We start from the raw sequence: 17,575 nt of genomic DNA, 5'->3' as shown, positions 1-17,575 counted from the left end.
ACTCGCCCTCGCCGCCCAACTCCCGAACCCGCCGGGTCTGCCCACCTCTAAGTAGTCCGCGTGGGAGTCCCTTTGCTGCTCAGCGTGTCCCGCAGAGTTGTGTTTTCACTGCCGTGGTTTGCGCGAGCTAATTCAGTGACTTCCTTACCGCGGCCATTTTCCTTTCCCCTTTTATTCTTTTTTATAACTGAGTAATATTTCATTGTGTATATGTACCACCTCTTCTTTATTAATTTATCCACTGATGAACACCCAAGTTGCCTCCATATATTGGCTATTGTAAGTAATGCTGCAATGAATATAGGGATGCACATGTCTTTTGTAAGTATTGGGTTGTCGAAAAAGTCATGACGCATGTTTGCAACAGATGGCACTAGTTAATTTTTGGAAGTACTAGAGTCATTTACATCTATGTTATTGCTATGTCATTTGACAGCTGACAGTTCTAGCTTCATTCTAAAAAAATTGAGCAATTTGGTTGAGTTTTGGAGATTTTACAACAAGTTGAAGATGGAAGACCAAACTATGCATTTTTGTCATATTTTACTGTTTTTCTTCCACAAAGGGAAGAACACAACGTGAAGCTTGTGAAAAGTTGCATAAAGTTTATGGTGACAATGCTCTATAAGAACGTCCATGCTAATGATGGTTCACGAAATTCTGTGCTGTTGATTTTTATCTCAACAACGCTCCTCGGTCAGGGAAGCCCACCGAGGTTGATGACGACAAAATAGGGACATTGATCGAGTCAAACCCACCTTACACAACACGAGAGATTGCAGGAACATTGAACATCCGTCATGCAAGCCTTCATGACCACCTGAAGAAGCTGGGATACATAAGCAAGATCAATATTTGGGTTGTATGAACTCAAAAATGTTCATTTGATGGCATGTATAAGCATCTGGAATATGCTCATTAAACGTGAGGAAAACGATCTTTTTTTGAAGCGACTGATAACTGGTGATGAGAAATGGATTGTTTACAACATTGTGGTGCACAAACTGTCTTGGTCCCAATGTGATGACTTGCCTCAAACGACATCGAACGCAGACATTCATCAGAGGAAAGTTATGCTCTCAGTGTGGTAGGATTTTGAAGGTGTCGTGTTTTTCAAGATCCTACCAAGGAGCCAAACAATCAATTCAAATGTGTACTGTTGGCAATTGGACAGTTTGAATGAATCCGTCATCTAGAAACGTCCAGAGCTTGTTAATTGTAAAAAAGTTGTGTTCCGTCGTGACAACACGAGACCACACACAAGTTTGATCACCTGTCAAAAATTATTGGAGCTTAGATGGGATGTGTTGCCACACCCACTATACTCCCCTGACCTTGCAGTCAGACTTCTACTTATTTTGCTGTCTTGAAAACTCCTTGCGTGGTATAACATTCAATTCAGATGAGGCTGTAAATCAGCACCTTGTTCAGTTTTCCGCAAATAAAGACAGGTCCTTCTATGAACGAGGAATTATGAAGCTCACTGAAAGATGGCAAAAGGTTATCGAACAAAACGGGCAATATATCATTGATTGATCTTTGTTCTTTATATAAGTAAATGATCTTTGAAAAACATAGACAAACTACATCATGATTTTTCCGACAACCCAATAGTATTTTGGGTTTTTTTGTATAAATATCCAGAAGTGGGATGACTAGGTCCATCTTTGTCTCTTATTATAGCCTTTGTTTTAACGTTTATTTTGTCTGGTGTAAGTATTGCTAACCCAGCATTTTTTTGTGTTTGTTTCCATTTTCATGAAATATCTTTTTCCATCCCTTTATTTAATAGAAGGGATGGAAACACTGAATATTTTTTGCCAATTTCTTCTGGCCTGCAAAGTTTCTGTAGAGAAATCAGCTGACAGTTTTATGGGAGCTTCTGTGTAGATAACTGCTTTTCTCTTGCTGCTTTTAAGATTAACATTTGCCATTTTAATTATGATGTGTTTTTGACATGGGGCTGTTTGTTTTGGGGGACTCTCTGTACTTCCTTGGCTTTTATAATATGTCTACTTCCTTCATCAGGTTAGGAAAATTTTCCATCATTATGTTTTCAATTCCTTGTTCTCTTTCTCCTCCATCTGGTACTCCTATTATGTGAATATTGATAGGCTTGAGGTTGTCCACAAGGCCCCTTAAACTATCCTCATTTTCAATTATTTCTTCTAATCACTGTTCTGATTGGGTGTTTCGTGCTATCTTGTCTTCTAAATCACTGATTCAATCCTCTGTTGACTCATCCAGTCTACTGTTGCTTTCCTCTAATGTATTGTTTATTTCAGTTACTGTATTCTTTATTTCTATTTTTTCAGTTCTGTTTGTTTACTTATTTGGTTCTTTAGGTTCCATATATAAGGAAAATCATATTGTATCTGTCTTTCTCTGTCTGATATCCTCCACTCAGCACAATATGCTCGAGGTCCATCCATGCCACGGCAGATGGCAAGAATGCATTCCCTTCCATGGCCGAGCAGTATTCCATTGTATATATGTACCACCTCCTCTTTTTCCATTTTTCCATCAACAGACACCCAGGCTGCCTCCACATCTTGTCCATTGTGAACAATGCTGCAATGAACATATGGATGCACATGTCCCCTCAAAGTAGCATTTGGTTTCTTCTGATAAACACCCAGATGTGGATTACTTGGCCCTTCATTATCTCTTATTATAGCCTTTTGTTTTAAAGTCTATTTTGTCTGGTGTAAGTATTGCTATGTCAGGTTTTGTTTGTTTGTTTCCATTGTCATGAAGTACCTTTTTCCATCCCTTTCCTTTCAGTCTATATGTGTCTTTCTATCTAAAGTGAGTCTCTTGTAGACATCATATGTAAGGGTTTTGATTTCTTATCTGTTAAGCCACCCTTATGTCTTTTGATTGGAGCATTTAATCCATTTACATTGAAAGTAATTGTTGATAGATATGTAATTATTGCCACTTTATTATTCATAGGTTTTTATCTTTTTTTTCTTTTTCTTTTTCTTAAAGAAGTTGCTTAAACATTTCTTGTAATAATGATTTGGTGGCAATGAACTCCTTTAGCTTTTTCTTGTCTGGGAAGCTCTTCATCTCTTGAATTCTAAATGATAGCTTTGCTGGGTAGAGTGATCTTGGTTGTAGGCCCTTGGTTTTTATCACTTTGAATATTTCATACCAACTCCTCCTGGCCTGCAAAATTTCTGTTGAAAAATTAGCTGACAATCTTATGGGAGCTCCCTTGTAAGTAACTAGTTGCATTTCTCTTGCTGGTTTTAGGATTATCTCTTGTCTTTAACCTTTGCCATTTTAATTGTGATGTGTTTTGGTGTGGGCCTATTTGCTTTCATCTTGTTTGGGGCTTTCAGCACTTCCTGGTCTTGTATCTGATTCCTTCAGCAGCTTAGGAAAGTTTTCAGTTATTATTTCTTCAAATAGGTTCTCAATCCCTTGCTCTCTCTCTTCTCCTTCTGTTACCCCTATAATGTGAATGTCGGTATGCTTGATGTTGTACTAGGTAGGGTCTCTTAAACTATCATTATTTTTTTGGATTCTCTTTTCCTTTTGCTCTTCCAGTTGGGTGTTTTCTTGTACCCTGTCTTCCAAATTACTGATTCCATTCTCTGCTTTATCTAGTCTGCTGGTAATTCTTTCTAGTTCATTCTTCATTTCGGTTATTTTATTCTTCACTTCTGACTGGCTTTTTTAAATGGTTTCTATGTCTTCTTTTATGCTTGCTCTTTTCTTGTTGAAGTTCTCACTAGTTCCTTGAACATCCTTATAACCTGTGTTTTGAACTATGCCTCTCATAGGATGCTTCCCTCTGTTTCATTTTAGTTCTTTTTCTGGGGTTTTCTCCTGTTCTTTCATTTGGGATATATTTCTTTGTTTCCCCATTTTGACTGTCTCTCTCTGTTTCTATGTATTAGGTAGATCTGCTACATCTCTCAGTCTTGGCCAGGTGGCTGTATGTTGTAGGTGCCCCATGGGCCCAATGGCACAGTCTCCCTAGTCACCTTCTCTGGGTGCTCCAGGGGTGTCCCTTGTGTGAGTTGTCCATTCTCTACTGTTATAGTTGAGCCTTGATTGCTATGGCACATCAGTGGGTAAGATTTATCTTCAGGCTGACTCGCTCTGGGTTTTGACCACATCCACAGCTTACAGGATGCTGGGGGGGAGGCGGGGCTTATCTCATGGAATGGGGTTTGCCCCAGTGGGCTCTGGTGCCTGTTGAGACCACTCTTTATGCATGCCACTTGTGGGGCTAATTGGTTGGTGCTCTGCTGTAGACTGAAGCCAAATTCCAAGTATGTTGGTTCCTGGGCCTCTTGGGAGGGACTCTGGTGCAGGCCCAGGTCAGCCACTGCCTGTGACTAGCCAGGGACTACCTGGTAGGAGCTACAAATCAATCCCAGGTTGTTGCTCCCTGTGTATAACCTGTAGACATGTAGGAGATGCCACACTGCAAACTGAGGATGGCTGCCACCAGTACTAGGCCTGGAGTAGCACTGCAAAAAGCCAAAACACCTGAGGCCTGCTGCCTCCTACCAGCTCTTGTGAGGTTCAGGGGCTGATAATGCCTCATGCATTACATGAGTTGGATGAGGCAGGTTCTCAGGGAGTCACCAAGGTGGGATGAGTTTTGTTCACCAAGTTAACGTATTGGGTTGTTGGAAAAGTCATGACGCATTTTTGCAATAAAAAACAGAAAAAATATGTCATGACTTTTCCGACAACTCAATAGTCTCATTTTGTGCTAGTGCTTAGCCTAGAGCTTCACAGCTAAATGCTCAGAGCACAATTTGAGGCCAGCTACCACCCACCTGTGGCCCATGAACCCCCAAAAGTTGTCCAAGAAACAGTGCAATGGGCTCGATGCTCACAAACAAAATGCCTCCAGCATTGAGCAAGCTGTGTGGGGCAGGGTCCCAGGGAGTCACCACGGTAGAGAGAGTGGAGCTCACTGGACCCATTCAGAATCAGATTTGGCCATGAGCATGGGGGGGAGGGCTCATCACAGGAAAGACGGCACCCACCTGCTGGCTGCATGGGAAAAGGACCCCACAGAGGGAAAATAGTGATTATCTCTCCATTCCTTGCCCCAAAGCCACACAACTCAATCTCTTCCTATATGTCTCCAATGCCCCCGAGTCACTGTCCCCATGTTCTCACTGAGTTAATCTACTCCTCCCCTAAGTTCATTGAGCAGCCTCATAACCAATGTTTTGAATTCTGTGTCTAGTAGATTGCTTGTCTCCATTTTGTTTAGTTCTTTTTCTCAAGCTTTGTTCTGTTCTTTCATTTGGAACATGTTTCTTTGTATCCCCATTTTGGCTGCCTCCCTGTGCTTTTTTCTATGTATTTGGTAAGACTGCTATGTCTCCTGGTCTTAGTAGAGTAGCCTTATGTAGTAGGTGTTCTGTGAGGTCCAGTGGCAGTCTCCCTGGTCACCTGCACTCGGTGCTCCAGGTGTGTGCCTTATGTGGGTTGTATGTGCTCTCCTTAGTTGCTGTTTGTATGTCAATGAGGGGGCTTGACCTTTGGGCTGATTGGTTCCAAGGACTGGCCACAACTACAGTGGAGGAGCTGTTGGGCAGGGGCTGTCCCTACAGAGCAAGATTTCTTTAGCAGGGCACTGTGCCTGCTCAGTCTGCCCTTTGGGTGTGTTATCCTTGGAAGGAGCCGGTGATGCTCTGGCTGGATCTGAAGCTGCCAGCCCCAGGGCCTCCTCAAGAGGACCCACTGTAGACCATGTGCAGCTGCAGCCTGTACCCTGCCCAGGTCCACCTGGCATGAACCACAAAGCAATTTGCAGTTGTCTGCTGCCTTTACTAGACTTGGAAGTGCCTCAAGAGGCCAAATTGGAACCTAGGCTGGCTGTGTTACTGCCGGGTTTGAGGCTGCTCTGCAAATGATATGGGACATGCCAAAGCCAGATGCTGCTTCTTTGGGGTTTCTGAATCTTTGAGATTTTAGGAAATTTCACAGGATGAGCCAAGACAGACCGTTTGTATAGAAAATCCACTGGAATCAGCTTGGGTGGGCCTGCAAGTTGGGTGGAGCAGGGTCTCAGGAAATCACCAGGGTGGGACAGAAGAACAGTGTTAGCTAGGTTCATGGAGTCTCGTATATGGTGGCCATCTGTGTCTGCATGCCAGGATGAGGGAGATACAAAGATACAATGGATTCTTCCAGAACTTCTGTCTGGGATAAAGCTGACCCTCCAGCCCTCACCCTCAAGCCAGACAACTCAGTTCCCCCCTGTATGTCCCTGGCACCTTTTAAGCTGTGCCCCAAAGCTAGAGCTCAGAGTGAGTGAGTCCATCAGCGAGTAAGTCCATGTGTGGTACCTTTAAGAGGACCACCTGGGACTCTACCTATCCTTCATCTCACTCAACCACAATCTTTGCTGGTTTTTACAGCCAGAAATTGTGGGGACTTCTCTTCCTGGCACTGGAACCCTGGGCTGGGGAGCTCTGAATGGGACTTGGACCCTTCACTCCTCTGGGGGGACCTCCTCAGCTGAGATATCCCTCCCGATATTTAACTGCCACACACAGGTGTGGGACTAACTCTTTTTTTAAAAAAGATTTTATTGGGGAATTAGGGAAGGGGAACAGTGTTGGGGAATTGGGGAAGGGGAACAGTGTTGGGGAATTGGGGAAGGGGAAAAGCCAAATTGTTGTCTTTCAGTCTTAGTTGTGGAGGGCTCAGCTAGCTCAGCTCTAAGTTCCATTACATCCGGCCACCCATTGGCAGCTCGCAGCCATTCAGCTCAAGGTGCCATGTTCAATCTTAGTTGCAGGTGTGCATAGCCCACCATCCCATGCGGGTGTCAAACCAAAACCTTGTTGCTAAGAGCACACGCTCTAACTACTAAGCCATCCGGCCTCCCATCGGCAGCTCAGGGCACCTCAGCTCAAGGTGCCATGTTCAATCTTAGTTGCGGGTAGGCGTAGCCCATCATCCCATGTGAGAGTCAAACTGGCAACCTTTTTGTTAGGAGCACATGCTCTCACGAGCAGAGCCATCCTGCTACCTGTTGGCAGCTCAGTTTGAGCTCAGCTTGGGTGCAGCTCACTGGCCCATGTGGGAATCGAAGCAGCGACTCTGTTGCTCAGAGGTCGGGCTCTTAACCAACTGAGCCACTTGACCAGCCCCAGGACTAGCTCATTCTTCATCTCCATCTTTCCTACCATCCTCGAGATGGCTTCTTTTGTGTGTCCTTAGTTGTAGAACTTTGGTTCAGCTAGACTTCAGGCAATTCTCAATGATGGTTTTTCTATAGTTTAGTTGTAATTTTGATGTAGTCATGAAAGAAGGCAAGCACAGCTTTTATCTACTCCACCAGCTTAACTGGAAATCTCCCGAGTCTCTTTTTTTTTTTTTTTAAGATTTTTATTGGGGAATTGGGGGATGGGAACAGACAAGTTGCTTTCCTTTTGTTCTTCAGTCTAGTTGTGGAGGACATTGCTTCACTGGCCCAAGTTGGCACCATCATTGCACTCTTCCTGGGTGAGGCAGATCGGTCGCCGGCTTCTGGATGGCCACTCACAGGGGCTGCTGGCCTCTCACACTGGCTGCTGGCTACACACGGTAACCCATGGCAACCCACTGCCACAGGGGCTGCAGTCTATGCCGTCGCTGGCGACTCACAACAGCCCAGCTCCAGGTTGAGCTGTTGTTCAGCATCTTAGCTGTAGAGGGCAGTGTCACTGGCCCTGATATGTAGGATCCGAACCGGGGCTCCCTGGCATCCCAGACCAGCTCTTAACCAATGCGCCACTCAGCCAGCCCCCAAGTCTCTCTTGAATTCATAATTTTTCAGTATTACCCACTCACCCCACCATTTCCTGCAGGCATTTGTGAACAAAGAGGAAGAGGATTATGGGAGGTCTCTGTCATGTGAGGAAAGAGGATTTTATCGTTGACATTGTTAATAATTAGAACATGATTTTAGCAAAGAGCAAACTATCTTTTAGTCTATTTTATTATTGTTTTTAATTTCTTTTTATATTCATTTTAAATGCATCCCCATTTGCCTATACCTGAGGCAGACTACTCTCACTGCCCCCTTCTTTGTTATGTCACTACCTCTTATGCAAAAATCTAAATTCTTAATCTTACCTTTATAATGGGCTATCTTGCAGCACTTCTGTAAAGGCACCTCAAGCTTCAGGGTACGACTTGTTCACTGTATTGCCTTACCAGCTCATGCCCCCATACTAACTGGGTTGTTTTATACCTTCTGTTCTACCCATCTAAAACTTATCCACACCTCCAGTTCAATGCCTTCATATTACCTCACAAATTATTATCTAGCCTTGGAACTTATATCACTCTTATATTTATAGTTTATTTTAGGAATTAGTTTTCCTGTGTGTGTTTTGTTCTTCAATTTAGATGATATGTTGAGGGAGTTCATAAATTGTGTCCGATGAAGTACATTGGCACAAACAGGAGCTTGTTCAATGATAATAAAAGGTAACTGCTTTTGAAATAGAAGTATTGCTCTCCATGCTGAATTCCTGTACAGAGCAATGAACTTTGATCGCCACAGGGTGTCACTGCTTTGCAAGTCAAATTTTCTTCATTTGAGTGTAGAGAATATAGGAATTCTCAGGAGAAATTTTTGAGAGATTGCAACACAATTTATAGCAATGCAACAGTTGGGAGGTGTGGAGATTGGATAGAATTATATATACCAAAAAGTGAGAATTCCATTTTACACACTCTCAACACCATCTGCAGTCTCATTCTTCTTCCCACTGTTAATAATTTGCAGTCTAGTCTTTTAGACCCATTTTTCTTTGTCTGGTGTGTGTGTGTGTGTGTGTGTGTGTGTGTGTGTGCGAGAGAGAGAGAGAGAGAGAGAGAGAGAGAGAGAGAGAGAGAGAGAGAAGAGATACACACAGGGGCAAGAAGTTTAGAAAACATAAATGAGATCCCTGTGTGTGTAGCTTTCTCTTTACATTTGATAACATTTCATTGGCTATCTTTTGGTCTTAATGTGTACAACTTTATCTTATTCTTTTAGCACCTAATGTAGCAATTTATGAATATTGAATTGATCAGTAATTGACATCATTATTCCTCAAAATGATTGCCTGAGTATGGTCCAAAACTGAGTAAGAGTGAATTTCATTTTGCTGCCAATTTTTTGAAAACTGTACAGTTAATTAATAAACACTTGAGAGGATTGGTAGGTGATGAGCAATACTTTGAAACGTGGTATGTACAGCCAGATTTCTACCAGAATTTAGAACAGCATGAAATTAAATTCCCTGGAGAATTTTACAAAGGAAGGAGAGCAAGCCAGAGGAAGAAAGACCATTAGAATACCAATGCATTTTTAGTCTGCATTATTGCTTGTTTATGATTATAAAGTTATATATGTTCATTGTAGAAGACAGGAAACATAGAAACACATTAAGAAGAAAACAAATGGTTACTAGACTTAGGGCGGTGATTACATTATAAGGTATATAAATGTTGAACCACAGTGTTGTACATCTGAAACTAATGTAATATTGTTGTATGCCAATTATACTTAAATAAAAAAGAAAACAAACATTACCCTAATCTTACGACCTAGACTTAAACACAGTTAATATTTATTTTTGCTCATATATTTATTTAATAAATCTGATGGGATTGTAAACTATAGCAGCTACTATGGAAAATAGTATGGAGGTTCCTCAAAAAGTTAAAAATAGAACTACCTTGTGACCCAGCAATCCCACCTCTGGGTATTAATCCAAAGAAATTGAAAACGCTAATTCAAAAAGATAGTTGCACCCCATGTTCACTGCATCATTATTTACAATAGCCAAGATGTAGAAACAACTTAGGTGTCCATCAATAGATGAATGGAAATATATATATATATATATATATATATATATATATATATATATATACACATTCACATATCACATCTCTTTATCCAGAGCATTATATTCCACATAGAACCCAAATGCAACTGGGGATACTGAGCATGGAACTATTTCAAAAAATTTGACTTGATGCTTCTCCTCACCCCATTCCATGTCCTTGAATTTCTAACCATACACATAAGCCCTGTAGCCTGAGCTGAGGGCTTATTCTACTGAAACATACATGGCTCTATTTTACACTATTTTACACTATTTGTTGGGATGTATTAAAAGAGGATATGGTTAATACAGTGTGATACAGTGGAAAATGTCAAAGACCGGTTTGGAACCCAGTTTTATCATTTACTATCTGTGTTCAAAAAGAAAATGGGTTAAACAACCTTGTGAGATATTTTTATCCCCCTTTGGAGATGAGACAACAGTGACCCAGCCAGGAAGAAGTGACTTATTTAAGGTCACACAGCTAGTATATAGTAGAGCCAGGATTCAAGAAAAGGCCTGTTTGAGCCAGCACCTATGTGCCTTCCACTCTACCATGTCAGCTTCTCTTTAGGACTTCTGTAAAGGCAGGAGAGAGTATGTCTTCAAAATGATTGCCTCACCATTTTGACCAAAGCCTTAATAAAAGCTTATGTACTCTGTTATCTCTTCAGTATCCAAACATCTCTTCTCTGACTCCTCTTGTTTTTGTTTGTTTGTTTGTTTTTTCATATTCCCTTTTCTAGGAGAGAAGCCTTATAAATGCACCTGGGATGGCTGTTCCTGGAAATTTGCTCGCTCAGATGAGCTCACCCGCCATTTCCGCAAGCACACGGGCATCAAGCCCTTCAGGTGCACAAACTGCAACCGTAGCTTCTCTCGCTCTGACCACCTGTCCCTGCACCGCCGTCGCCATGACACCATGTGAGCAGCACAGTCCGCACTAGAAGAGCTGCTCTGGTCTCATTCCTGTATATGAGCTGGTTGTGACCATCTTTTCCTCTTTGATTTCAGCTTGCCTCTGAGATGGGGTTGGTGCAGCTCACTGAGCCAGGTTAAGCCTGGAGGAAAAGATAGCTGGCTTCCTATGGGGGCTCCTCATATTCCATCTTCACCTCTTCACTATCCAGTCCCCAGTTTTCTTGACCTCTACATGGGTTGAATAAAAGCGCAGCACCCATGATCTGCGATAGGACATTTTTCCTACAATAACAAAACAGGAATCAAACTCAAGGCTGTGAACAAACATACGCTGCTTTTTTTCCTGGTTTTTTTTTCTCTTGTTTTCTAGAATTCTTATCCATATATATATATATATTTTTTGAATCAGTGCTTAAAAGTGGTTGGTAATATTTTAAATTGACTTTTTCCAAGTTCCTAGATGGAAGAGGGGATAACAATTATAGTTGGTTGATAGGATTTACACGGATTTGGGTCCTGAGTATAGGACACATTCTCAGTGAATAAGCTGAGTCTCATACAAAACTCAAAGGTTTTGTAAATTCAATCCTATTTGTTCTTACAGTTTGGTTTTCAGACAGTGCTGGTGCTTCTGCTTCTTAAGTCCATGGAAAGGAATGAATGGATCTTGTCTTTCTTTATCCTTCTTCCTCTCCTTCCTCCTTCAGAATTAAAGATTTTACAGCACAATCATATTCTTTGTTAGGTTAAATTTGGACAAGTAATCAAAGCACACATCGACATGCCAGTAGGATGAAAAGTGTTCCAGGAGAGTATGTTGGGCAGTGACAGGAACAAGTAGAATCAAAATAATTCTGAAAACAAATAGAGTGGGCCTTTCATTTGGATAGGATACTAAATGTGCTGTGATCACAAACCTCATTCAAATGGCAGCCTGTTCAGACAGTGTCTTGAGCGGCTGCACCTGTACTGTTTATTTTTTTGTTTACATTAAGCAACTGTTATGAGCATATTGCATGTTGAGAAATCACACACTGGGGCCATTTTATACAAAGGTGAGGGGTTGTAAGAAAAGTATTTGTTCATTCTGTGGCATTATTAGCATGCATTCTTGTGTTTTAAATGGAATATAAGAGGCTTTTAGTAAAAACTGAAATACAAAAAGCAACTTGATGTTTTGCAACTGCTATGAGCACCTAAGCCATTTCTTTTAGCCATTATAGCACATTGCATAATATACACATTTGATTAACCATTGTGACTGTTTTATAATAGTCTCTGGAACATAAAACACTGTGTTCCAGGCCCTGGACCTCAGATCTACCTCCACATGGCTTATTTCCTCTCTCCTGGAGGAGAGGGAGGTTTGCATCACTTAACTTTGGACTAAGCCTCTCTCCTAAAGGTTGTCTTCATATTGAACCCCTTTTCCTTGGCAGATATTCAACCAGACCCTGTTTGAACACTTTAAGTTACTACCTCCCAAGGCCGTCCATTCTGACTAAATCATAGAATTCTAGCACCAATAAGAGATCCTATTAACCATTTAGTACTACCCATCATTCATATTTTACAGATGAGATAAATTACAGGTCATATTCTTTCCCCAGATGTTTTCTTAAGGACTTAATAGACCTGTACATCTATTCTCCCAGGGATCATATTATTAAAACAAATTAAAGAAAACTACATGATTAGTTGCAGTATTTGTCCAACTTTATATTTTATGCTCCAGAAAACCTTAGACCACTCACAAAATAATTTAGGGTTGATTAAATAGTAAGTAAAATGTTCTTGTGGTCACCGACATATAACATTAGGTACACAATTTTTCTCTTCTAACACTTTCTATAATATCTGAGATTTTATTTACCTCATTTCAACATGCAATGTCTTTCCAGACCGTAAACCCTCATAAATTGAAGGACTGCCTATATTTTTCACAATGACATGTGGATTTTTACTATTATCATTGTTATTTTTATATAGACTTTTCCCTGACTTTTGGTGTGCAAGTTCCACACTGTAGACTAATTGTTAACGCAGTAGGACATATCTAGGGCCAGTCTGTCAAAGGGAACTTCTATGTAGCTCTAAGACATAATGTGAATTACCATCATAATTGGTTTAAGCTTATAATAGAGTAATTGAGATTATATTTTACAGTAGAGTCCAAGGACTTACCCGTTTTCTCTGGACTTTGGGTCCTCAGACTCCCTTTTTCAGAGTTCATAACTATTCTGCGCCCTTAGACTCAGGATCTTTTGCATTGGAGTATATACTCTATTAATAAATAAAAGCTATCAAACATGCTATACTAAGATGATCAAATTAAAATTCCAAATATTGGTATGCCTGACATCGCTAAGCTTTCAAAAATTTTCCTGCAGTGTGGGACTTTGTCAAATTCTTTGTTAATTGTCTACAGTCAGGAAACAATTCTAATCCTATTCTTATTCCCCTCTCCCCTCCAAATAATGATAAAATTATTCCACTCACTTACATATTCCTTAAGAAATATGTGAAAATTTATTAAGAGTATTTCATAGAGTAGAGGGATACAAATACAGTACAATACAGTACTGCACCAAAAGCACATAGAGTTTTGCTAATAGTGAGATTAAAAGGAAATGTCTCTCTTAGATAGCATTTGGGATTAATTGAATAGGCTGTGCTCACAACAGCAAAGCACCATTGTGTGGACAATTGCCTAGGGCATGGAAAATGGCCTTGTTTTGATTGGGTTTATAATATCCTGGGATTTGTTGCAGTGGACTTCTTCCATCTGTAGATGATAGGCAGTTGAACATAACTATTGATAATTATGATTGGAAAATTTAGGAAAAACTGAGGAATGTGAACTGGTTGGGGAGATTAAGTGGAGTGAATTATGGGCAAGACAGAAAGGTTTTTGAGCTAACTTTTCAAATAAAAATTTCATTTTAGAACAGTTTTAGATTTACAGAAAAATTGTGAATATTGTACAGAGAGTTTTCCTTTACCCCACATCCAGTTTTCCCTGTTATTAACATCTTTCATTAGTATGGAACATTTGTTATAATTAGTGAAATAATATTTATATGTTATTATTAACTAAAGTCCAAACTTTATTCAGGTTTCCTTAATTTTTACCTAATATTCTTTTTCTGTTCCAGCATCCCATTCAAGATATTACATCACATTAATACTCATATACCCTTAGGCTTCTCTTGGTTTTGACAGTTTCTCAGATTTTCCTTGTTTCCTATCACATTGAGTTTTGAGGAGTATGTCCCTCAGTTGAGATTTGTCTGATGTTTTTATCATGATTAAACTGAAGTTATGGGTTTTGGGGAGAAAGACCATAGAGGTAAAATGCTATTTTCATCACATCATAGTAACATGATTTATATCCTTGATGTTAAGCTTGATCACCTGGCTGAAACAGTGTTTGTCAGCTTTCCCCTCTGTACTCTCCACTGCCCCTCCCGCCCCCCCTCACATTCCATACTGTACTTCGTGGAATGAAGTCATTATGTGCAACCCACACATAAGGAGTGGTGAATTATGCACCACATCCTTGAGTATGAATATCTACAAAAATTATTTGGAATTATGCGTGGGAGATTTGTCTCTTCCTCATTTATTTATTTATCCAGTCATTTACATGTGTTAGTATGGACTCATAGATATTTATTTTATGCTTTGAGCTATAATCCAATAAAACTTTATTTTGTTTGCTCAAATTGTTCCAGCTTTGGACATTGGACACTTTTTTGGATTGACTCCCAAGTCATTTTGACATACCCTCATCATTTTTTTAGCATATAATTATTTTCTGGCACTATAAAATGCTCCAGGTTCATCTTGTATATTTTTTGGCCCACTCCCATAATCAGCCATTTCTTTAAGTGTTCTGGTTCTTTTTAATGGAGAATTGTATTATAAACCAAGATGTGGCCAATAGGTATACTTGTTGCTACTGTGGTGGTGTTATTTTTAGGCCATCTCAGCTGACAGAACAAGGAAATGTATGTGTGTACACTAACTCATGTATATATGCACATATCTATGAATATTTCTACATGTAATCATCCATATCTTTATTAAGCTAAATGTGAGTTCATACTGATGTCTCCAACTCCAATCCATTACCAAATGGATCATTCTAACCTTTTCCCTTTGCTTATCTGTAACTTTCCACTCAAACAGTGAGAAACCTGGCTGCCCCACTCTGACTTCTATTTACTTAATTGTTCAATTCCAGTATACATGTATAGCGGTATCTGAATTCTTAACCCGTGGGTAACAACTAGAACACAGTGCTTATGTATATGATAGTAACATGTTTTAATTTCAACAGCTCTTAGAAACAAAGTGATTTGCAAAATTCAGGAATAAGGATTTCTATGATCTGAGCTCCAGGAACTTGGGGGTCTATCCTGCCGCAAAAACATTATCTTAAGAATCAAACCATTGGGAATTAACCTAATCTTGAATAAGCCAAGGGAAATTATTGATGCTCCACAGTGCTAATACCTATATAGAGATATGGACACAGAAGAAAGTGAATGTGCCTGATTTAAAGATGCAATTAGCACTCTCTTTTCTCACTGAGAAATATGGCTGTCTGACAATAAGAGTGCTACCCTAAGTTACTGTCTTCTCTATTTTCCCATCTCTTACTTGGTTGATCTTAGGCGAGTCACAACACCTCTCTGTGCCTCAGTTAACCCATCTATAAAATGGGGATCTAAATAGCTACCTCACAGGAATGTTGTGAGGATTCTTATTAATGCATGTTGGCAAAAATGATGGGAGATCCTTAAATGAATAACAAAGTATTATGATCATTACTATGATGATAATTATAGTACCCTATATTTACCCTAGAAAATGGAGAGGATTAGGCTTTATGGGTGATAAAGAGCTAAATTTGAATCAATAACAAGAATAATTGAAGAATAGCCACTGGAAGCGATATTATTTCCTCTTTTCCTCTCACTTTCCTTATATTCTCTTCATTGCTAACTATAGGATTCTCATCTGTTTCCAGATTCAAAACATATAAGGGCCTAAAGGGATAGGTAGGCAAAATATGTTGCTTCAAAAACTTTTCTTCCCCTTTTCTCACTCTGCCTGGACCACATTGCATGTCACCCTGTCAGAAGCACAAAGGCAATTTCCCAGAGCCCTTCAGAAATTGGCCAGTTCAAGTTCACCAGTTACATTTTTCTCTTTCCTGACTTACTGTACTCTGAACAGTATAGGCAGGAGAGAAGTGGAGTGAGGGTGGTTGGGATGGGAGTGGGATGGAAAAGGATACAGTTTATACCAGTGGCAGGATATTTCTTTGATTCTCAAACACTGATTTCACCTTCCATTTCCTTTTCTGGTGGTGGGTCAGGGGAAGGGGGAGAGATGCTATTTTGTTAACTGTTAAGAAACTGCCCTTCCTAGTAGATATTTCCCAGGGTCAGTACAAGTAGTTGTGTTGGACATTACTTTTTAACTATGTTGTGTGCAGTGATGTTTTCATCATATTTCTGAGTAAAAAGAGGAAGAGAATACCTAGTGTTGTACATCCCTGTTTTTTGGTGGTAGGCCCCAGCAGGAGAACAGTCCCAGAAAGTGACTTCTGTTTTGTGTTGGGGAAAGAAGCTTGCAATGAAGGGATTGATTTAATGTTTTTTCATTGTTACTTTGTTTAAAGAAATTACAGAACAGTATATAAGCTTTAGTCTCTATAACTTATGTTTGTGCCTCGTTATTTCAGTGCTTCAGAGCACCACCCCATTTTTCCTCTATTTTATACTAGTTCTTGCTCCAGAGACATGGCTTTGAGGCTAGGATCATGAATGATCTCTTATATACAAGGCTGTTATACACCTGGAGATACTCAAGAATTGCCTCAGTTAGCATGGTCACTTAGAGGTTACTCTGTTGTAACTTTAATGGGACTCCCTCTGTGGTATCAAGGCAGGGTGTGTGCTTGGGTACTAAGTAATCTTGTTATGTTTGATTATTGTACTTTTTTATTAATAAAATAACTAAACTTCAGAAACCATAGATATTATTTTGACTTTGTCTCCATTTTATGTTTCCTCAACGTGGCATGGTATGAGTAGATCATTTTTTTCCCCTTAATTGGGTGAAGTTTTGATGAAACTGCTGTATATTAGAATGGGACAAGAAAGGAAGCTGGTCTGTTTTAAACACATTAATTTCTCTGTTGAAACACGTGAGGCCCTCCTCATTCTTGGGAATCTAGTCAGCAATGTCCCTGAATGGGGCTTCATGAAGACTGTTTGTTCTTTTTGTACATTTCCTACAAAGACTCCCACAAGAGTTTGTGAGATACAGACTCAGTTGGCTAGCTTTCCCTGCCCATCCCTGCTCTCCTCACCATTTTGTTTGTTTTTTCCTAAGAAGGAATGTGGGAGAGGAGGATATTGGGACAGCTTTAAACTCAAAAGCTACCTCAGTATAAATACCAGCCCTGGGTGGGGACGTGAGAAGCTGCCTTGTTTGAGGACTGCTTTGGGAAGCTTTGTCTTTCACAGAGACATTGTGTGTGGGGGGGTGGTGTAGAAAGGGGGAAATCCTGTGAGAAAAATTGAGGACAAGATCTGGAAAAACAGATTGAAGAGCGACTGCTCCTGGAGCTGCCAGAAAGGGATTTTTACTACAAATGGTATAAAATAAAAATTCTCAGAGCTTATAGGTTCCCCAGTAATATTTCCTTAATCATTTCTTTATTCTAAGAGTCATTGTCATTCCTCTGGGTTAAAAGCATCATCAACTTGATGCTACAAATATTG

The 17,575-nt window shown here is 40.1% G+C and overlaps 1 protein-coding gene across 7 annotated transcripts in view; it reads left to right on the top strand.

Annotated features, from left to right (window-relative positions):
• The window catches only part of KLF8 (KLF transcription factor 8), a 178,145-nt gene extending 163,718 nt beyond the window's left edge, over positions 1 to 14,427 (top strand). For all 7 annotated transcript variants that reach the window (XM_019669272.1, XM_019669269.1, XM_019669268.1 and 4 more), the window contains one exon: positions 10,601 to 14,427. In XM_019669272.1, coding sequence (XP_019524817.1) covers positions 10,601 to 10,782 — 182 coding nt within the window. In that variant the 3' untranslated portion in view covers positions 10,783 to 14,427. The remainder of the gene's footprint in view (positions 1 to 10,600) is intronic.
• The last annotated feature ends 3,148 nt before the right edge of the window (positions 14,428 to 17,575 follow it).

This window comes from Hipposideros armiger, unplaced genomic scaffold, assembly GCF_001890085.2.
Source record: "Hipposideros armiger isolate ML-2016 unplaced genomic scaffold, ASM189008v1 scaffold_551, whole genome shotgun sequence".
Lineage (NCBI taxonomy): Eukaryota > Metazoa > Chordata > Mammalia > Chiroptera > Hipposideridae > Hipposideros > Hipposideros armiger.
The sequence above is the reverse complement of the archived record's forward strand: the minus strand, read 5'-3'. Positions and strand labels throughout refer to the sequence as shown.